Raw genomic sequence first — 22,765 nt, 5'->3', positions numbered from 1 at the left:
ATCACTATAATGATACTTTTAGGATATTTTTCTGGAATGTTTCTGGACTGAGAGATGTAACACATTTTAGGAGACTTTGACTCATCTAACAACATAAATTAACTTGACTTTTAATATGAGACTTTTTTTTCTTTTGTTAAAAAATATACACTTCATAATCTGCTAAGGTCAAAATATACAAAGAAACTTTAAATTTTAGTCAGGTGGGGCACAGTGGCTCCCTCCTATAATCCCAGCACTTTGGGAGGCCCAAGCAGGAGTATTGCTTGAAGCCAGGAGTGCTAGACCAGCCTGGGCAACATAGTGAGACCCTGTCTCTACAAAAAATTAAAAAAAAAAAAATTAATTAGGTATACTGGTGCACGCCCATGGTCCTAGCTACTTGGGAGATTGGAAGCAGGAGGATGGCTTAAGCTCAGAAGTTCAAGGCTGCAATGAGCTGTGATGACCGTACTGCACTCCAGCCTTGGTGACAGAATGAGACCATGTCTCTAAAAATAAATAAATAGAAAAAATAAATTTAGTCACTTTTTTTTTTTTAAACAAGGTCTTGCTCTGCCTCCCAGGCTGGAATGTGGTGTCTATTCACAGGCACAGCCATGGCACATTACAGCCGCCAACTCCTGGGCTCCTCCTGGGTTCAGGTTCAAGCAGTCCTGCCTCAGCCTCCTGAGTAGCTGGACTACAGGCACCACGTCTGGCTTAGTCAATTTTGAATTACAACAAAGCTACAATGAGGGAAAGCCAAAGCATTTTTTGACCACAAATAACCCTTGGAAAAGAAATTTCTTCACCATTTTAAACAGAGCTATAAAAGAAAAGGTGAAAACTGGCAAGTTTAAAATTATTAAAGGAAATTGATAACCAGACCTGACAATTCAGTCAAAAGTATATATTAAGAACATATTTTATATAATAATGTAGCCAGTAAGCCCTCTCCTGAAGTCCTTCTTAAGGTTCAGTTGCCTGTTTCTTAATCTTATTTTTTTGACAGTTAGATATCATTATCTAAATAATAATTCTTATTTTTTAAAAAATTTTGCCATGGTTACTTTAGTCATCTTTAATGTTTTTACATTTTATTTGGAAAATGTTCCAGATGTTCTACAAAATAAAAAACAGGATGGAAATTTTCTTAAAAGCATTTATTCTACTGAAAGCAGCCACATAGGAAAGTAAATTGACTTATGTTTTATATAATTCTAAATTTTTTAAGGTATTTATTTTCAGATCTGTATTTTACATTGTGCTTTTTTGTTCTGTTTTGTTTATTTGTTTGTTTCACTTAATAGCCTTTTATGTCACCTCGGTACCCTGGAGGTCCAAGGCCCCCATTGAGGATACCTAATCAGGTAAGATTTATGTGCTACTTAAGTTTTTATGAGAATTGATAAAGATCTTGAAAATGCCACAAATACTTTTTATGTTATAAAAATATGAAATTATCCTTTCCTTATCTGATTTAATGCTACTTCTAGTAATATATAATCTACATTAAGGGTTGGCAAACTTCAGCCCATGGGCTGGCTGACTGTTTTTATAAATAAAGTTTTATTGGAACATAGCTACACGGATACATTTATGTATTGTCTGTGGCTGCTTTTACACTACAGTACAGATTTGAGCGGTCATGACAGAGACCATATGTGGCTCGCAACCCTATAATATATACTATCTGGATCTTTAAAAAAAAAAAAAGTTTGCTCACCCTTGAAGTCTACCTTATACTTTGAACCTAATTTTTAAAATTTATATAATTTTGATAAATACTGATTATTCTCCCATTTAAGGGATGGTAATACAATTTTCTATGAACATACTTTGGTTACTTTAATATGGTTTCAATATCATGCCTCTAACATTCATATAAGTTTTGCCCAATTATAATGACATATCGGGCAAGCAATTAGCTGCTTCTAGAAGGGTTAGATCTATTAATAAATAAATATTTAACAGTAGTAAATCTTCCAACTTTTTGTAATCTATAAGAGCTCTAAAATGTCATAGTGTTTTATTCTCTAATAGTTTTTTCCTCAATATCGTAAGTATTGATTTGCTAAAGAGAATAAAACAGAATTCTTATAAGGATTTTATAGCTTGGTTTTAGGATATAAGCAATGTTCATGTATGTAACACAAGAAGAAATTAAATGCTTAACATTATGTCATGTTTATGTCACTTTCTCTAATTCTGTTATTTGTATACTGCAGCTTTGTCCCAGATCCCTGTTATCACAATAAATTCTCTTTTCATTCTTATTTTCTTTCCATTTCCACTTCCTACCCTACCAAAAATGGAACAAGAATGTTGCAGTTACTAATTTACTTGATAGCAGCAGAAGTCTGCTTCTTCTCTCCTAACTCTTACTGAAATTATGCTGTGTCTTTGAAGTGTCCCAATTTGCTGCTGTTTTCTGCTTCTAGTGCACAGCAGGATGTGCCAGCACCCAGATTCACCCCCAGGGGAAAACTTTAAGCAGGAAGAAGTGCTGGGTCATCTCTTGGTTGTAGTGCTTGGCAGTCCTCACATTAGCAGCTGGAGCATATTTCTCCTACAGACTGAATCTGCATTCAGTACACAGGGCCAGGGAAGCATGGCATGAAATAGGAAAGGGAAGTGCACAGATGCCAAGTGTTCCAACATATGGGAATTTTATTTTCTCTGTGGGTGAACCTGTATATATTGTCGGATCTACTTATATAGGTGCCTGAGTCATTTAAATTTCTTTTTAAAGGGCAGAAATTTGCATCTTTTATTGGAGGCTTCATGGTTTTTCAAACATCCCATCTATAGCTTTGTGTATTACATAGGTGTAGGAGGTTCCTGAAAATCTGAATTAGGGAAATGTGAAATTCTTGTATAAGTGTGTTATTAGAATTCTTTTGAATTCATGTATTGTGTATCAATGATGAAAATGTGATAAAATTATTGGAATTGCATTCATTTGACATATTGAAATGCCTGTCATGTATAAGATACTATCGTAGGTTCCATATCTACAGAGAATAACAAAATATAAGACACTTTTAGGAAGTGATGAGGATGGGAATGTGAAATTGTAAATCTAGATTGCTGAAACTTTTTAAGAACAAGTATGTAATGTCTTTGTATTTTTAAAAGAGACTATTAAAAGTTAAAGATAATACATAACAATACAGGCTTTTTTTCCTCAAGAATTTTAAACAGTCTTTACCTAAAATATATTTTAAAACAATTGTACTCTTCTATAAGTGTTCTTTTTTTGTCTGTCCCTACCCTCCCAACACACACATATTTAAATTTCATTAATTCAGATGTCTATCATCCAAACTTGTAATTTGCATTTATATTATTTTTTAAAATAATTGTGTTAATAGAATAAATAATATTATTTTAGGAAATGTTTAACCTGTTTAGGAGCATGACCTTTCAAGCACAAACATCTTCAATTTCATTGTATAGTCATTAAGGTAGAGTTGGAAAAACTATTTTTGGTGATTAATTGGAATGATATATATATATATAAAAACAAAAATGTGTTAAAATATTTTTAATTTTGATTTCATTTAAATTGATTATAAACTAATAAAATTTTGTTTTATTAATAGGTTGTATCTAAGAAAATAGAAAGTGAAATATTAACCTCTTCACTGGTATTGACTAGTCATTTTGAATATGTTAAAGGCATTCCTTTACTAAACAAATTCTTCACATTTTATAATTATTAATGATTTGGCTACAGATTTTAAGTTGTCCTAAAACCATTTTGTGGTTCTAGACTGAATCCATAATGTTGTATATTCTTCATATGTTTATAGGATTGTGTGTTTGGAATATGGTATAATATTACTATGCTGAAAAAATATAGGAAAGAGTAGGAATGTCTAAAATGATAAAAGGAAAGTCAAATTACAAAAATATGCAATATAGTAGGCAATAAATATATATAAGGAAGCATATGAAACAGAAGTTAAGCCCACAAAATATGTTTGACTTTACAATTTTACACTGGAATTGGTTCAACTGTCAGAAGGGGTCCTTGGTGTTGAAACATCTGTAACCTGGAACAGAGCAGGTCTTTATCCTTCTCATGGATAAAATGTCAATTAGAAAAGTTCACAGTATCCATTCAATACTATGGTGAGGAAATCAAAGCAGCTAGAAGTACAGAGACTGTTAATGAGTTGAGTGACACCAAGAATAAAGTATTGATTTAGTGATCCTGTAGAATTTTGAAAATTTATGCTATGAACAAATATATGGATTGAAACACTGCCAACTGATATATGAATTGAGAATACACATTGTTAATTCTGTTGTCCATTTTAAGCTCTAAAATTGAATTTGGTATTCAAAAAGCCACTTACATCTAACCAATCTACTGAAATCCTCAAAGATATCTTTTCAATAGTAGATGAGTGGTTAAATAAATTATGATATATTCAAATGATGAAATAATATGCATATGTTAAAAGACATGCTATAGAATTAAATTTATTGAGATGATAAATTATTCATAATCTGTTACCAAATATTTTTTTAAAAGCACAAAACATATTAGTATATTACCTGTGCTATACAAATGTACAAACTCAGAGAATTTCCCCCACTCATCTCTCCCTCCTGACACACACATGAACACATTTGTCAAAAGACTGTAAGGCCCATATCCTTTATTTCTAGGTGGTGGGATTATGAGTTATTTTGCTTTTTAAAATTTCTGTATTTTTAAAGTTTGCACTGAGCAGGTATTCCATTTGTGATTAGAAAAAGATATTAATTATATACATAGGTAAATAAAAGTACAGATGTTTTATTCTTCTAGTTATTCAATATATAGAATTATCTTTTATTAATATTGAATATATAGTTCTTACCTGGTAAGAAGAAAAACATAATGGATGGTAAGTATAAGCAAATCTTGAAAAGATTTTTCATCACTTTACAGATAGGGAAAATATCAGCAGATATTTGATCAGAAAAAAAATTGAGACATTTACTCATATACTGAAAATAAATTACTGTATTCCTGTGTAACCAAGGTACCTATATTTCTAACAAACTACGTATTTACTCTTCCTTACATGTTCTTTCACTCAGAATAAATGCTACTTAGCATATTCTTTACCAACAATTTTCTATCTTTATAAAATATTTTACATAGAGAATTTGACTTTTATTTAATGATAATATGAAAACATAAGAAAGATTTCAGGCCAGGCACAGTGGCTCATGCCTGTGATCGTAGCAAAGCACTCTGGGAGACCAAGGTGTGGGAGGATCGCTTGAGCTCAGGAGACCAGCCTGAGCAAGAGCAAGACCCTGTCTCTACTAAAAATAGAAAAATTAGCCGAGTGTTGTAGTGCATCTGTAGTCCCAGCTACTCAGGAGGCTGAGGCAAGAGGATGGCTTGAGCACAGGAGTTTGAGGTTGCTGTGAGCTAGGCTGATGCCACAGCACTCTAGCCTGGGCAACAGAGTGAGACTCTGTCTCAAAAAAAAAAAAAAGAAAAGAAAAGAAAGAAAGAAAAGAAAGATTTCAGCTAAAGAGAAATATTTTCTATATTGGTAAATATTAGGAATCTTATAGCTGAAATTGTAAAGAGGCAGACTTTAATGAATCTCTACTTTAAAAATTGAATATATTATACCGATTTAATATAAATTAGTGGTTAATGATGAAAAGCATAAAGTAGCTTCTTTGGCTGTTCAAACTATGCCTATCTATCATTAGGATCTCCTTATTTTTTTGTTATTATGATAATTACACTAACATATTTAAATTTTTATTTGAAATCCAATGAAACAGAACTAAAAATGTTACTTCCTTATGACTTTGGATTTTGAGTTTATCCTGAGATATATGTCTTTTTCCAGTTATTTTCCACCATTGTGGAACAAAGAAAATTAACAAATTTAATACATCTGGCAAAAAAATAATAATAATTTATTCTCCTTCCCAAACCAAGAAAAGTTTAGGTAGTGAATTTAATACAATCTCACAATCCAGTTTAAATTATGGTTATATGGAGGTTTTTGATACAATGTTTACTTCTTTTACCAAAACATATCTCCTTTTCTTATAGTCATTTTATCATAGATATACCCTTTTTGGATATAAGAAAATACAAAGAATTCATTGCCATATATGTGGTTAGAAACTTCATGGGGCTATACAAAATCTCTCTAAGAAATACTCAACCATTCAACAGATACTTGTTGAGATTTATTGTTTGCCAGGCATCAGTGTAGACGTGGGGATATGTCAGTGAATAAACTAATGAAAATCCCTCTTGTTGTGGAGCTGACATTCTAATGCAGCATTGTCCAATGGAACTTTCTGAGATGATGGAAATGTTTTATACCTGCAATGTCATATGCAGTAGCTTTAGTACTTCAAGTGCTTTTGAGCACTTGAAATGTGACTAGTGTGACTAAGGAACTGAATTTTTTACTTTATTAATTTTAATTGATTTTAATTTAAATAGCTGCATGTGACAAAGGGCTATTAGATTGAATAGTGCAGCTGCTGTGGTTGAAATGTAGAAAAAAGAAAAATAAGAAGTCAAAGAGTGAGTTGTGCCATAAAGAGAAAGAAAAAACATCTTCCTACAGTAAATTCAGTATCTTTGGTGTTGATATTGTTTTTTTTGTTTTGTTTTTGTTTTTGAGACAGGGTCCTTCTCTGTCAGGGCTAGAGTGTAGTGGCATGATCACAGCTCACTACAGTCTGGAACTCCTGGGCTCAAGCAATCCTCCTGCCTCTGCCTCCCATGTAGCTGGGACTACAGGTGCACACCACCATGCCCAGCTTATTTTTCTATTTTGTGTAGAGACAGGGTCTTGCTGTGTTGCTCGTGCTGGTCTTGAGCTCCTGGCCTCAAGCAATCCTCCCACTTTGGCCACCCAAAGTACAAGGATCACAGGCATGAGCCATCACTCCCATCCGATATAGCCTTTTTAAAGAAATAAAATGACAATAGTGTCATTGAAAGGACCTAAAAGGGTCAAGCATCTTAGTCCCAAAAACTAACAACATGTCACTTTGCCTTTCAGGGCTTTGGTTTTCTTACCTGTAAAAGGAATAACTCAGTATTTCTATAATCCCTTCCAGCTCTATTATTTCTTGACTGTATGATTCTATTTCATTTTATATTATTGGAGGAGCCCATGAAAAATTGGTAGATCAAAATTAACTGAAGTAAATCTTAAAATCATTGAGAAATTCACTGTTTTTTCATCAGCAGTGAGCATTTACTCTTCTGTGAGTGGACTATATAATGGTATGCAAGGAAATACACAGGTATACCTTATTTTATTGTGCTTCACAAATATTGTATTTTTTTAAATTGAAGATTTATGGGAACCCTGTGTAAAGCAAGTTGATTAGTGCCATTTAGCCAACAGCATGTGCTCACTTTGTGTCTCTATTACATTTTGGCAATTCTCACAATATTTCAGACTTTTTCATTATTATTATATCTGTTACGGTGATAGGTGATCTTTGATGTTACTATTGTAATTGTTATGGGACACCATGAACCACTCTCGTGTAAGACAGCAAACTTAATAGATCACTGTGGTGTGTGTTCTGACTGCTCCACCGACCAGCTGTTCCCCTATTTCTCCCCTCCTGCTCTGGCCTCCCTATTTCCTGAAACACAACAATATTGCAATTAGGCCAAATAACTACCCAACAGTAGCCTCTAAGTGTTCAAATGAAAGGAAGAATCGCTCATTTCTCACTTTAAATCAGAAGCTAGAAATGATTAAGCTTAGTGAGGAAGTCACGTCAAAACCCATGATAGACCAAAAGCTAGGCCTCTTGTGCCAGTTAGCCATGTTGTGAATGCAAAGGATAAGTTTTTGAAAAAAATTAAAAGTGCTACTCCAGTGAACATATGATAATAATAAAGTAAAACAGCCTTATTGCTGATATGAAGAAAAGATGTACTTGCCATCGGAATCATGAATTTTTTGTAGACTAATTTTTTTATGAAGTAAGCAGTTCCCCAACTTATTTGTTTTAATAAAATTTTGTATTATATCATTTATTTCAAGTCCTAGGATTTAAGGCTTTTCTTCCAGAACTTTGGAGTATATTGATCTGATTTTAAGCCCTAACTCTGATACTTATCAATAGTATAACCATGGAGTATAGAAAATTGTAAAATTAGACATTAGTGAGTGCCTCGATCTGGTGGAGGGTGTTAGTGGTGGGGGAATGGGGAGTAACTATAAATGGGCAAAGTTTTAAAATTAGATTATGGTGATGGTGACCCAACTGTGTAAATATACTAAAAAACATTGAATTGTCACTTAAAATGGGCAAATTTTGTAGTATGTAAATTATGGTTTAACAAAGCTCTTGTAAAAAATAGCATAACCATGGACAAATTAACAAATTATTTATGTTTGAAGCATTGGTTTCTCATCATTAAAGGGGATTAATAATAACCTTGTAAGATTGTTGTAAGCATTGAATGAAATAATAAAGAGTTAGCACAATCCCTGGCACCAATGTACTGGCTTACAAATGTATTTTATCATTGATACTATGTTTGTTATTATTAACTACATCATTACTGTTTTTTTCTGTCAGAGTGTAGATTTTTTATAAAACAAAGAATGTGTGCCAAAATTTGTGACTAGTTAAACAAGTCTGAATGGAATACATTTAATGGGTTAAAAATATGGAAATAATGTTATTATAAGATGTATAAATTTATTATTTATTCTGATATCAAAGGTTAAAAAAATGCAGTGATTATGCCCCTGTTGATGCACAAAGCTATTAGCTGGTCATCCCAAGACTGATAAAAGTGTTTTTAAAAGTTAGAGATTTGTCTTACTCTATATGACAACCACAATTAACTAAAGAGTTAAAGTTAGATAAATATATTCATTTTGAAAGACAACTTGACATTGATCAAGATTTCTGTAAGATTATGCTACGTTTTTAAGAGATGAACAGAAACAAGAAGGACTTGTAAATTGTTCTAGTATTCCAAGATAAATTAGAAAACGTAAATTTTTTAAGAAAATGTTTACCAGTGATAAAACATTATCATCTGCAATGAGACTTAGAAACTGAATGTCAAAGTCCAGGGTGTATAACTCTAACCACTTAGAGACTTTAAAAAGCAAGACCTTCAAGTTCACAATTGAAGATAATGTTCATTAGGCATTTTTAGTCTTCCTACTTGATTTCTTTATAACTTTTGCCTGTGTTGGCTACATTTTCCTTCTGGAAACTCTCTTCTTGTGTTCTGATATGTTGGTCTTGGTCCCTTTCCTAATTTCATGCCTATTCAGTTTGTTTCCTTTCCAACCTGTTGGTACTTTTTAAAAAATTAAATCTTTTTTCTTCTCATTCTTTGAAATTTGTTTCATTCTTACGACTTTATCACTAATGATTCTTAAAATTGTCCATTGTAAACCCTATTCCTTTTATTACTTCAATAACATGACTCTGTCCCAGAAGGTACAGACGGGGTCCCTACTCTTCTTGCAGAGCTTACAGTCTGGAGATACAGAGAACAAGCCATGATAGTATTTAAGTGCTATGAAAGTGAGATACACGATCCTAGAAAAGCACACAAAAAGCCCTTACCCTTCCTACATGCTAATACATACAGGGGGCAGGGAGGAACCACACAGAGATGGCAGGAAGAAGTGGCCAATGTGGTTGGAAGATTGGTTATACTGAGCAAATAAATAACACGGATTGAATAAATGAGTAAATATATTGAGGATAATGAAAGCCAGCTTTCCACTGTTGGAGAAAATATTTACAAACCTAGAAAGGAAGAAGGCTAAAGATAATCGTGGGTTATCAGGTTGGAATTGGACTTGTTGAATTGATGTTAGAAAGTATGAGTTTATGGTATATATGCACTACATACACACAGATAAAGAATTAGTTATAAACGTGTATGTGTACGAATATATGTGTGTACATACGTACGTAGGCACCTACATAGATTTCCAAGCTCGGCGTTTACTGAGAGGGCCTAAAAGTGCTGTATGCAAGTAACAAGAACACTCTTGAGAACCCAGATCTTGCCAGATCTTAATGCCTAAGTGCTGTCCGCCACTAAAAGAAAGGACTGAATCCAGGTTAGGCCAGAAAAAATGTGAAGTGAACCTGGAATATCTTATGCCAGAAAGTAAGGAAATGCTCGGTACCAATGGGAATGTGTAAAAAAACACAAGAGCCAGCTGAAGGGCTTCTCACTAGGCCATCGGTCCCCAGCCTTTTTGGCACCAGGGCCGGTTTCGTGGAAGTCAATTTATCCACGGTGGGGGGCGGGGGGCGGAGAGAGGCAGAAGTGTGAGCGATGGGGAGGGGCTGGAAATACAGACGAAGCTTCTCTTGCTGGGCCACCGCTCGCCTCCTGCTGTTTCACGGAAGACAATTTTTCCACGGACGCGGTGGGGGGGGCCCGAGGGGGCCGGGAGGCAGAGCTCTGGCGGTGTCGCACTCCCAGTTCCTAACAGGCCACGGGCTGATACCAGCTGCTGCCGGGAGTTGAGGATAGGCAAAATATGGGATAATTTTAATATCGGAATAAATGATGATAGCAATAGATTACAGCCTATTGAATTAAATACGAACCCCTGAGTAAGTTAGTAAATAAACAAACAAGGGAAACCCTTCCTTACAGTGAAATACCAACTAATAAACACAGAAAGAATGATAGGCACAGATATCTCCATTTGGCAACTATCATAGTGGTTAGGAGTTGTTAGTGGAGGCTACAGCTAGTGGGTTAATAAAGGATTGTTGGAGGAATGGGATATTGACAATCTCAAAATAGCTCTAATACTAAAAGCAATCAATTAGAAAAAAATAATGACCTTATGGTGTGGAAACCTACAGACAGCAACACAGATGATAAAGATTAACATCAACAGCAGTGGGGTGAGACAACATCATGTGTGCCCTCTGATACGATACACTGAGAAGAGCATAGCATCATTTCTGTGATATCCCTGCTAAGAAAATATGACAACCTGAGTCTAGATCATGAAGAAAACATCAGTCATGCTATAGAATTTAAGACATACTCTCTTTAAAATTGTTGAGAACATGATAGGTAAAGTTAGACACAGATAAGAACTATAGGAAATGTTCCTGCTTAGAAGAGCATGAAGAGACGTGACAACTAAATGCAACATGTGTTCCATGATGTACCAAAAAGAAAAAAGAAACCTTGAGACAAATGGCAAAATTTAAATTACCTCTGCAGCTTGGATGGTTATATCGTATCAGTGTTGATTTCTGGTCTTGAAAGATTGTGTGGTGGTTATGTAGGAGAAGCCTCTTGTTTGGGGAATTATACTTTCCCTAAAACTGAATCTGAAAGGTCGATAGCTACCTAAGGGTCTGTGAGCTCCCTGAGGAGAGAGATTTTTTTGGTTTAGGTTTTATCTTTTTCTTGTTTTTAATGGTTGACATTTAGATATTGTTGACTGAATGCATGACTAGAAAAAATGAAAGAAGCTTGATATGGCTAGAACTTAGAATATGAGTGTGGCCGTGGCAAGAAATTAGGCTGGAGAGGTGAGCAGAGAATGATCATCTAGTAGGAACTCAGTAAATATGTATTGGATGTGTTTGTAAGCAAAAAATTCAAAGAATTACAAAAATGGCTTGAGAAATGGTAACTGTATTACATCCCAAGTGATAACAATTAAGGAAACAATTCTATCTGAAAATGTAAGTTATTTAATATTAAATTTATTTTGAAATATTTGAATATTTTAACTAACTAGATAGGCCTTTCCTGCTTTAAGATAAATTAGTGAATCTTCAGAGACATTCTCACCAGTTGTCAGGATTTTGTGTGTATGTGTATTCATATGTCCTTACAGGATCAGCAGGTTTAAGTCATTTATGCCTTAATCCAGCTCTAAGTGCTGTTCAGGTGACTATGAGAAACTTGTGATTCAGTGTGTATCCTAGCATAAAACAAACCCTGTTAATATCCATCTTTTTCAGTACTGATTCCCATTTCCATACAGCCAAATTGTTTGAACTTAATTGAAGTATTATTTTTCTAAATAGTTTCTTAGGGAAAAATGTGATTATAAAAAAAATTCATTGATTCCTTGGCATTTTAGTCATGGTGCTATTGTAATCCCAAATGAGTAAAACAGTAGAGAGCTTTCATTTAAGAAACAAAGTTAGTTATTTCATACCCTTAGTAAATTAATCTTCATGAAAGGCATTATACTTCTGAGGAAGAAATAGGACAGTTTTTACATAGATGTTTGTTCCCCCAAGATACTTATTTTATCTGCCAAAAAATTGGGCAAAGTAGAATCTTTTTAGAACTATTATAAAAACTTACAGAAAGTATATACCTAAAAAATTTATAAATGAATGTGAAATATAAGAAATCTGGAAAACTACTCAAATGCATTCTGTAATAGGAATTTTAAAAAGAGAATTGTTACTTAATTTATAAAATTTACAATGTTGCTTTTTATTTTGTTTTAATAAATCACTAGGCACTTGGTGGTGTCCCAGGAAGTCAGCCATTACTCCCCAGTGGAATGGACCCAACTCGACAACAAGGTGACTACCCTTAAGTAAAAGGGAAATTGATGTACAGAACCATAGAGGAAATCTTCTATTTTTTAAGGAAAATTTTGTTTGTATTCGTCTTTCATAATGAAACCTGTTGCATTCCTGCAGGTAACCTGGCCAAATGATTCATATTTTCAACTCTCTTAAACATGCATGATAGTGAGTGTGGTGATAACATAAGAAACAGAATACATAAATATCCAAAATCCATATTTTAATTAATAACTCCTAAGACCTATTATGTAGCTTCTAACAAGTAGGAGACTAAGTAATTATATCACTTATGGAGAGGTTGTCCACCTGAAAGCTGAGCAACAGAAAAGAGGATGCTAAGCAGCAAGTGGCTTGATTAGTTTAACAATCCCAATGATCAAGTCCTTCCTTAAAGATATTTAGGTGCCACAGATATGTAAGACTCTATTGTACTGTTCCATGGACAGAGAAGCAAATGGTATGAAAGAATTAATTCAACACAGAATAGGAAGAAAATTTTAGTCAAGACATTAATGGAGAGTATGGGCAGGTAGTGGTAAGAGTTGGAAAAGTGACCATGGAAGCCAACAGTGTAACCCCAGCCGAGAGGAGTAGCTCCTGGTTTAGCACTCAGGCTCATTACATTACTAATATCTTCATACTTTTTTTAGGACATCCAAATATGGGTGGACCAATGCAGAGAATGACTCCTCCAAGAGGAATGGTGCCCTTAGGACCACAGGTAAATAATCAGTGCAGAAATCTAGGTGCTGAGCTTTTTGCCTTCATCCTATATAAACAAACTTGTGTTATTTGCTGTCTTTGAGTATATGCCTTAAAGTCTTGATATAACATCATTGTTGGGCTCTTGAGAACATAACATCTGTGACATGTCTAAATTGATGTAACAACAAACCGTATTCTAACAAGGTGCTATCATATATGTTTTTAGTTATTTTACTTGAGAAAATACATTATAGTAACTGTTACTAAGAGACAACTATTACACTTTTCTTAGTTATGCTGAGGAAATGGTTAAGTTAAATAAAACCCAGTTGATTTAAAATAGTAAATAGGATAAGCATGAAATATATTTCTATAAATCTTTCAAAGAGTGCTGTTAACAGTTTATTATATACAAGCAAATTTCTTTATAGCATAGGAAAACAATAGAGAATCATTTAGAAATATTAGAAAGGGTCTTACTGAACAAGCATAATACCGTCAGTATACATCAGATGTTAGCAGTTCTCTATCAAAATTTCCCAGAAATATGCATTAAAGTTGAACCTATCCTAGCTGTTGGTGAAATTTTAAGCATGCTATTCTAGGATATCATTTATTTTAGCTAAAACATCCTTTTTGTCTTGCTTGGGGTAGAAATTAATTTTATAATGTATTTCAAAGAAACTAAGGTTAGCATGTCATAAAGTTGGTTATTTATTATTTATTTATTTTCCCTTCCAAGAAGAGCACTATAAGTGATACTTTGAGAAGCTTGTTTCATATATCTACTTTAAAAATATTAAATTGATGTTTTGCTCCCAAAGGAGTCAAAGAATTAAAAACTCAACACCTAGATAATGTGACTTAGACCTACATACAATAATATATGTTGTATTATATGTTTATATTGTATATTCACACATTTCTAACCAGCATACAGTAAAATATGAGGCTCATATAACCAAATTTTTCAGAGATGCTATATTACATAAAATAACCTTATATAAATATGGTTGTAAGGAAAGAGGAGCAAATGGTTCCACATATATACAAGTGGCAGTGGCAAAGCCAGAAGAAACCAATTTCTTTTATTTAGGCTCAGTTCTTTCCTATATATTTTCTTAAAATCTTATAAAACTCTTTTAGATATTTAAATTATTTTTCCCTGTTTGTATTCATATCAGGAATGATGATATATGTTAACCATCATTAAGCTATTAATAGCACTTAGAATTTATAAGATCTATAGCATATTTCATTAATTAAGTATACTTTTAGTCTTTAATAAACTAGCCAACCAATTTGGCTATACAGAACTTTAAGGATTTTTTTCCCCCGGAAGATTTTCTTGATACACATTTTAAATATATATCAAAAACTTCATGCCTATAATTTTGTTATTATTCTTCACTCAGTTCACTTATTTTTCAGCTAGCTGCTCTTTAAACTTTTGTCATTCCCAGAGTCTTATTAGTATTAGTTTTTAATACTTTAAAAACTATCTGATTTATGAGTCAGTTTTGCAGTGTTTAAAGAGGTATGCCAATGCTTACCTAAACTATATGAGCACTTAGAGCTCATTTGAGAATGCAGAAATAAAAAACATACAGGTCTTTATGCTTTATGTTATAAATAGCCCAATGTTTACATGTTTTGTGTTCCAAGTAAATTACAACAGAATATAAGAAAGCTTCTATTTCTGGTGAGTGATCTCTTATTGATGAGTTTTAATAACTAAGTTTATAACCATGAATTCTTTCTTGGCATTTTTAACATCAAAGAAATTTTATTTCTTCCATTTAGATTAGCAGTGCCCTTGCTATTATTTCTATATAATATGATGGAAATGAAGTGTTATGGTATGAATTTGCCTCAGAAAGCACAGCTATCTACAATAACTTTTTAAAATCACAATATAAAAAGTAAAAGGGATTAAAGGAAATTACTTATATATATCTTGCCTTTAAATGAAGGTGAGTCATATTCATATGAATGGTACAACAGGAAAAAAGTCAGGTAAAATCATTTAGAATGGGGAAATCTTGTGACATATTTATTTCATAACACCTGGTATATAAAACATATAAACATACATTATAAACTATGAAATTTGTGATAAAGATTCACTGTATTTCTTGAAATATAATGGAAAAACAACTCTTGTAACAGACATTTAATCATACAGATACCATCCAAGAGCAAAATGTATCTGTCCTTTTTAGAAAAAGTTTCTGGACTATTGTCTCTAGCTTTATGCACAAAGTACACATCTCTTTTTTTATCATAGACATTACTTTCATAATTTTTTGATCTTAAGATCAATGTGGTGAAGGGGAACAGTGGTTATCTATCGGAACAACTGAATTCCCAAAACAAAGAAATATATATATAATGATTTTTGGATTATGTTGTTAGGCAAAGTACACGTGTAGAATATAGTAAATGAGTGATTAACACTTACTGTATGGAAGAAAAAATAAAAGTCTGCCCCAATCAAGGCATATTTTTCCACTCCTTATTCTATTTTAGATCTAAGTACAATGATATTAGTATCCTTTCAATAGAAAAGTAAAATTACCTATTCGATCAAGAAAAAAATACCTTTTCTAGTACCATAAAGTCATTTTTCTAGTTGATTTTGTAATAAGATGTACTTAGCTAACTTGTGTTCTTGAGCTCAGCAAGTGCCATATGATTAACAGAAAAATTTACCAAAATTACCCAATTATTTATAGTTTCTCTGGAAATATGAAGAGCAAATAAGTTATATACAAATAGAACATATGATTTCTAAATCAGATACTTGGGGTGGAGAAATGGTGAGATTGAAATATATGATGGGCTGTCATGTAAAGAGAGTAAACTGATTCTGTATTTTCAAATCTAAGATGCATGATAGAATTTAGCTCAGTACAGGGAAGAACTTTCTAGAAATTAAACTGCCCAATCATGGGAAGACTTTTTATAAACTTTCCAAGCAGAGTCTAAACAGCCATTTTGTCAGGAACATTGCATTGGGAGAAAGATTAGACCAGATGGAATTGTATAGTTGCAATCAACTTTAAAATTCAGTGATTCTAAATTAGCTCTTCCCTTTCTGCCTTTGTTGATACCACTTGGAAAGTGAGCTGTTATTCTCTCTTATCTTTCTGATTTCTTTTTGCTTTAGATTATTCAGAAAATGAAAATATTTTGTAAATCTGTCAAATATGTATTGAATAATTTCTTACTCATTTCCTGTGACAATTCAGTTTAATTAGCCCATCATTTATTGAAGGCCTACTACGTGCCAGACACCATACTTGAACACTGGGTATACAAAGATGAGTCAAATAAATACTCTGCCTTCAAGGTACTAATTGTTTAGTAGAAGATGCTGACAAATAAAGGAAAATTATTATATAATATGAAAAGTCTAGAAAAGAAATATACATATTCTTTATGTAAGCAATTAATTCTGTTAGAGTTGAGGGCCCTTGGGAAGCTAATGAGAAGAGGACTCGTTTAATTTAGTCCCTTATTAATAGTGATTTTAAAAAGAGTTAGCAGCTACAATTTTTGAGCACTATATACCATGCTTTTAATTCACCAAGTACTATGATAGGTGCTTTTATATTTCATTTTAGTCTCCAACAAGCCTATAAGTGAGATAATATTATCACTTTACAGATAAGGAAATTAAGATTAGGAAATCACTGGGAGAATCACTGACCCAAGATCACACATATAGAAAGACAGAGGAAATGGGGCAGTGGCAAACCAATGTCTTTGTAAGTCCAGAGTTATAGGGAAAATTAATCTTTTTCTTGATAAAATAAAACACAGATCTTCTAAGACCAAAAGTGAGGAGAGACTTTCCTAGTGAAGCATTTCTAGCATACTTTACCATTCAGATTTTGTTTCCAGTAACTATCTTTTTTCTCAGAAACCCATTGCTAATGCTCCTGCTGCTGCCACTACCATGCTTGACCCTGAGGTTGAAAGAAATAACTGTCCTTATGACCAGTGGCTCAGATGTGGATAGAAACCATTCTACTATCTCATAGCTCACAAATTGAGACATTTAGATAAAATTTCCTTAAAATAAAAGTAAATAAAACAATGAAGACAGCATATAACTATGTAATTTCATTTATCAACTATGGTTTACTCTCTGAAGTTAACAGACCTTCTTTCATTAATTTATTTCCTTGTCATCTTAGCACCCTCTACTCAAAAGGCCAAGAAAGATGAGTTAACATGAGTATAAAAGTGTATTTTGTGTTTCTGAACTTCAAGAAATCCAGTAGGGCCAGAGGGTATGGTGTGGAGTAGGGAATGAAGGTGAAAACTACAGGAAATGAGGACAGAACAGATAGGCTGGGGCTTAGCTGTGAATAACCTCATAGGGCCATCCCCAGGAATTTAGACTTATTTGATAGGTAATGTGCTCATCATAGATTTTAAGTGACATGAATAGGAGTGAGTTTTAGAAGGATAGCTCTTTAGGCAGTATGGAGAATAGATTAGGAACAGGAGAGACTAAATCAGAGAACCCAGTTAAGACAGTACAATAGTCTCAGTAAATGGCAAAGATTAGTGATAGGAAAGAGAGCACTATTTTAAGAGTTGGTAGAATCAACAGACTGTAGTAACTGACCGAGTATGGGAATTGGAAGAAAAGGAAGAGAGGCATCAAGGAAGTCCTAGAAATTCTTAGCTTGGACTATTGTGTGGGAGGTGATGCCACAGAACTGACTGAAGAAGGCCATGTAAAAAACTCAGTCATGAGAAGATAATATTGAGTTTACTTTTAGATACATTGAGTGTGAGATGGTATCCAGATGGAAACAACCCCTGTGAAGTTCAACATACGATTTATCTAGGAGCTTAGGAAAGACATTGTGATAAAATATAAAGATGTGGAATTCCTAACACATAAATAGTTGTTGAACAAATGGTAGTAGATAAGATTATCCATAAATATGTATTTATTGAAAAAAATGTTGTCACTAGAACTCGGAGCAAAGCAACATTTAAAGAGTTAGCAAAATAAAAAGAGCCAGCAAAGGAAATTGAAAAAGAGTCCTCAAAAAAGTTGGAGGAAATAGTGTTGTCAGAAAGCCAAGGGTGAAAGTCATTGATAATGTCAGAACATATTAACATGATAATGATAAAATTAGCCTTTTGGTCTGTATGGCAACTAAACTAATATGTGCATATTAAAACATTAAAATATTTTTATCCTTTGAATGGACATAATAGATATTACAGAAGCTTATTGAGTCATATAATTCATGTATACATATTTTCAGTATACTTTAGTTTTCATGAATTTTTGTGTATTTGTATGTATTAGTGCATTTCTGTGTTGGATGTGTTATTTTGTGAACAGAAGTTTACATTCAACTTTCTTGTGTTGGATTCACCTGTTGTTTTTTTTTTCAGACTTATGTCAGTGTTCTAGGTCTGACAATTTCAAATGTGTTGAATAAATCTTTTCTTTAAAAACAGAATTTTGGATTTATGAAATGTTTTATTTGAAAAAGTTCCCTATTATACAGATATTAGGAAATTAATAAAGATATATTGAATATTAATTATAATTGCAACCATACCATAATCATTTAACATGCACCAATGATCTTACATATTCACATCGTTTTTAAAAGACATAAACCAAAGTAATTGTTAAAATAGAAGGAAAAGTACAAGAGTGGACCCTTCAGGGAATGAATTACACAGGCCTTATCCAGTCAGGAGTTATGTAGGGAAGTCATTAACCTGCTTTCCTTTCTTTCCCCCCTCCTCTTTGGTTTTGTTTTTTTGTTTTGTGGTAGTCTGACCCTTGGTTATCATTACAGAACTATGGAGGTGCAATGAGACCCCCACTGAATGCTTTAGGTGGTCCTGGAATGCCTGGAATGAACATGTAAGCAAAATGATACATTATTCTGTTTAGTAAAGTGTTCTATTTTCTGTCTTCTAAAATGACACTAATTTGTAAAACAGTTTGAGCGTCTCAATCTCTGTGTAGTATAAAAATGAACTAAATATGAGCTGTAGTGTTTGCTTCATTTTTACAACATAATCTCATGTTTTTCTTCCTTCCCTTGCAAGCTTTAATTTTTTTCTATTTTCAGGTGCCTTAAATACCAATTTTTAGCCTGTTTCTTTTTCATAAGTACATAGTCTCTAGATAGAGTTTATAAAAAGTATGAAGAGATGCTGATACCAGGACTTTGAATTAACTCTACAGAACTAGATAATTGAATATTGTTAACTTCATTTTAGCATATACATAGTGATTCCTAAAAGTAGAGTTTTTAACTCTTATAATTTTTATATGTATTTATATATATATCTCTTTACTTTTGCTTTGTGTGGGCCACTCTCAACACAGGAAGAATTCTCTCTGGCAGTATCTTCTATGTTAAAGAACTTTACATGGTATAGGATGAATTTTCTTTTGAAAATTCAAGATGCATTTAGATAAGGAGCAAACGAAAGACTTTTTTACTAGAAAGGCCTTTCCAACCCAAGAAGAGTAGTTTCTATCATCCAATATAATGCAGTTTATTAGGAAATTTTCATTACTTTTTCATTATCCAGCTTGCCCTCAAAGTCCCATATACACCAGGTGTTTGTTAATGATTTCATTAATTCACCACAGGATCAATTCCATGATAGGGCCTAAAGAAAGCTTACCAGAAATAATGAAAGTGTTCCATGTAGGTTTGTGAATGTCTCCTCAAATATATTTTCCATCAGCCCATGTTTTGATTACTGACATTTCAAATTAAACAACTCTACCATCAGTTAATGGCATTGAAGATATCCTATTAATATGAAATAAGCTCTTTTGATGTATGTAGGGATTTTTTTTTTTTTAAATTTCTGAAACCATTTTCATGGAAAGTAAATTTGCCTGAAATAGAAAATAGGTTAATAGGTGGGTACCAGCTAGACTCAAAACTAACAGAACAGGGGGAAAAGTAGGTCAAATTTTCCTATTACGTCTTTTTACTTTTAAAGTAAAAATGGATAGACATGAAATCTGACTCTCCTTAAATTCCTCAAAGGCTTAGCCTTTTATTAAATGGTTGCTACAAAAAGGAGTGAGTGGTATTTTGTGCTTATGTCAAAAGCTGAAACTCTTACCAATAGGATGGAGATGTGTATAAATTTTACCTACCTGAGATTCTCACTTTAAAAGGCAGTAGATTTAAGGAGTATAATTTTGAATACTAGGATCAGCCAGAATTAGCATTAAATGTTAAGAATGTATCTAGTATCATTTTATACATTACTCCACATTATGATTAGCCATATGGCAAACTTTAGATCAACCTAGTTTTGTTGGTTCAAAGAAAAAAATTATTTTTATTTGACCATTGAGATACTCAAAATAGCTGCTCAAATTGGCTAGTTTCTTTCTCATATATGCTTAAGCATATATGGGTCTACATATGGGTATATTTAATTTCCTAGACTATGGAGACTAAAATTATGGCAAAAAATTTTAATATGATTATTTTTGTTGATATTTGGATTTGGATTTTTTATTTAAGAATGCCCAAATACTTTTAAATATTTTCTATTACGTAATAGTTTACTATTAATGTAACTTTGCCTTACAGATTCTGATTTCCATTATTTGTTCCTATTTTCTTTTATTTGGAGTCTTAGGCCATTTTTAATTTTCTGCAAATTGGGATTCCTTCAAGGACAACAAAATGTAAATATTTACACTTCTACATTTGTATATATTTTCCTCTAACAGGGAAACTTCTCAAGTATGGGAGATGCAACTAGAGAGAATAATGATTACATTGATATTGGCCTCAACAAAGGAAAAATGTGTTTATAGACACATGAAAAGTAAAACACATTATCTTCATTGCACTTAATAGAGTATGCTTTATTAAAATTCACTTCGTAATTTATTATCTTTAAAACAAAGTAAGTCTGTGTAATGTCAAACAAACATTTCTTACATTTGTGGCTTTCTTCATGTCATTTCTTTTATATATTGGGCTACTTAGAAATTTAAGAAAAAGACATTAGAATGGTGTCACCTTAAGCTGTTTCTTAAACTAGCTAAACTATTTAAGTAACTAAAATATTTGTGTGTTGGAGGTCAGGAGGGACCTGTCAGAGGAACATATCTGGATGATTTTTCTCTGGCTTGTCATTTTTACTTATTTGCCATGAAAGTGTAAAAACAATGGAAAAATATCCAACCCAAACTACCTGGTCACTAATTAAATACTATTAATATATTATAACTGGCAACTGTATTTGTTTATTGTAGAATAAATCATTGGAACAAAATTTTGACAACTTCATTGTTAAAAAAATATTGGCCAACTCCAAAGGAAATGGTTACTCAGATATAATCTTTACATTTTCATGCTCTAAACTCAGGATAAGTTACACAAAGTGTCATTTAGAATTAAAATAAAAGTTCACTTTCAGTGTTTCTATAACTAGTATATATCTTTAGAAGCAAAAGCTTAATTTAAGTCATTTAAAGTAGAATTTATAAACTATGGTCAAAATGTAAATGTTTCCAAGTGTATTATAGATTATTTTTTAAAGGAATCTTGAATAGTAGTATATTTTTAAATTAACTACATTTTTTAAACTTCCAAAGAATTTAGGATTCAGTATTAAAGCAGTCCTAATTCAACTTTGTATACATTGCTATTTTATAAAAACTAAGAGGACAACAGGATTTCCAAGGATCTTTTTGTTCTATATAATATCCTCTAGAATTATAAAGTTTGTATAGTTATCTTGAAATAAAATAATTGTCAATTACAGAAGAAAAGAGGATTTTTCTCTTTGGTAGTCATAGTTGATTTGATTTCATCAAAATCAGCATCCTTACCAAAAAATACAGACTTCTTTTAAATTCTATTTTTCTCTTTATTTTTAAATGGGGCTAACTGGATTCTGATTCAACTGTGCTTATGTAGAAATTTCCATGCAAAATAATGTCTATGTTACAGTTTGTAGATTACTTTCTTGATAATACTGATGGCCCTCAAAAGGAGTGGGAATTAACTGAGCATGAGGAGTTGTTGTAATAGAACTAGATACTACTATAACCCCCACTTTATCCAGCACTACTTGTGAAACTTAAAGTGTTTTCAGACATAATGGTAATGTTGAGGGAAATTTAGCTTGTCCATGTGAATTATTAATACTTCATCTCTTATAATATTAAAATGAAATTTTTATGAAATACATAGTATGCTAAGACTAGGTTGGTATTATCAAACAATTAAAATGCATAAAATATTTTCTGTTATTTATGACACAAATTTAACTTTTAATTTAATGTTATTAAATATAAAATATTTATTTTGACATTTAATGTAGCATGTTAATTTAACATTAGACAAATTTGAAAATATTTCAAAATTATGAGATTATTTTCTACATATCATCATTGTATATAAATTTTTGCCATGATTTGGATATGGTAGTTTTTTATGTTGTCTTAAGA

At 32.5% G+C, this 22,765-nt stretch overlaps 1 protein-coding gene across 24 annotated transcripts in view; it reads left to right on the top strand.

The window, feature by feature from the left end:
* The window catches only part of SSBP2 (single stranded DNA binding protein 2), a 277,450-nt gene that overhangs the window by 221,940 nt on the left and 32,745 nt on the right, over positions 1–22,765 (top strand). For 11 of the 24 annotated variants that reach the window (XM_069492224.1, XM_069492220.1, XM_069492211.1 and 8 more), the window contains 4 exons: positions 1,293–1,352; positions 12,495–12,561; positions 13,218–13,288; positions 19,116–19,183. In XM_069492224.1, coding sequence (XP_069348325.1) covers positions 1,293–1,352; positions 12,495–12,561; positions 13,218–13,288; positions 19,116–19,183 — 266 coding nt within the window. Of the gene's footprint in view, positions 1–1,292; positions 1,353–12,494; positions 12,562–13,217; positions 13,289–19,091; positions 19,184–22,765 lie in introns of all 24 variants that reach the window. The other 13 variants (XM_069492208.1, XM_069492204.1, XM_069492213.1 and 10 more) reach the window with 7 other exon arrangements.

The sequence above is a fragment of the Eulemur rufifrons genome, chromosome 17, assembly GCF_041146395.1.
Source record: "Eulemur rufifrons isolate Redbay chromosome 17, OSU_ERuf_1, whole genome shotgun sequence".
NCBI lineage: Eukaryota > Metazoa > Chordata > Mammalia > Primates > Lemuridae > Eulemur > Eulemur rufifrons.
This window is presented reverse-complemented; position numbering and strand designations above follow the sequence as displayed.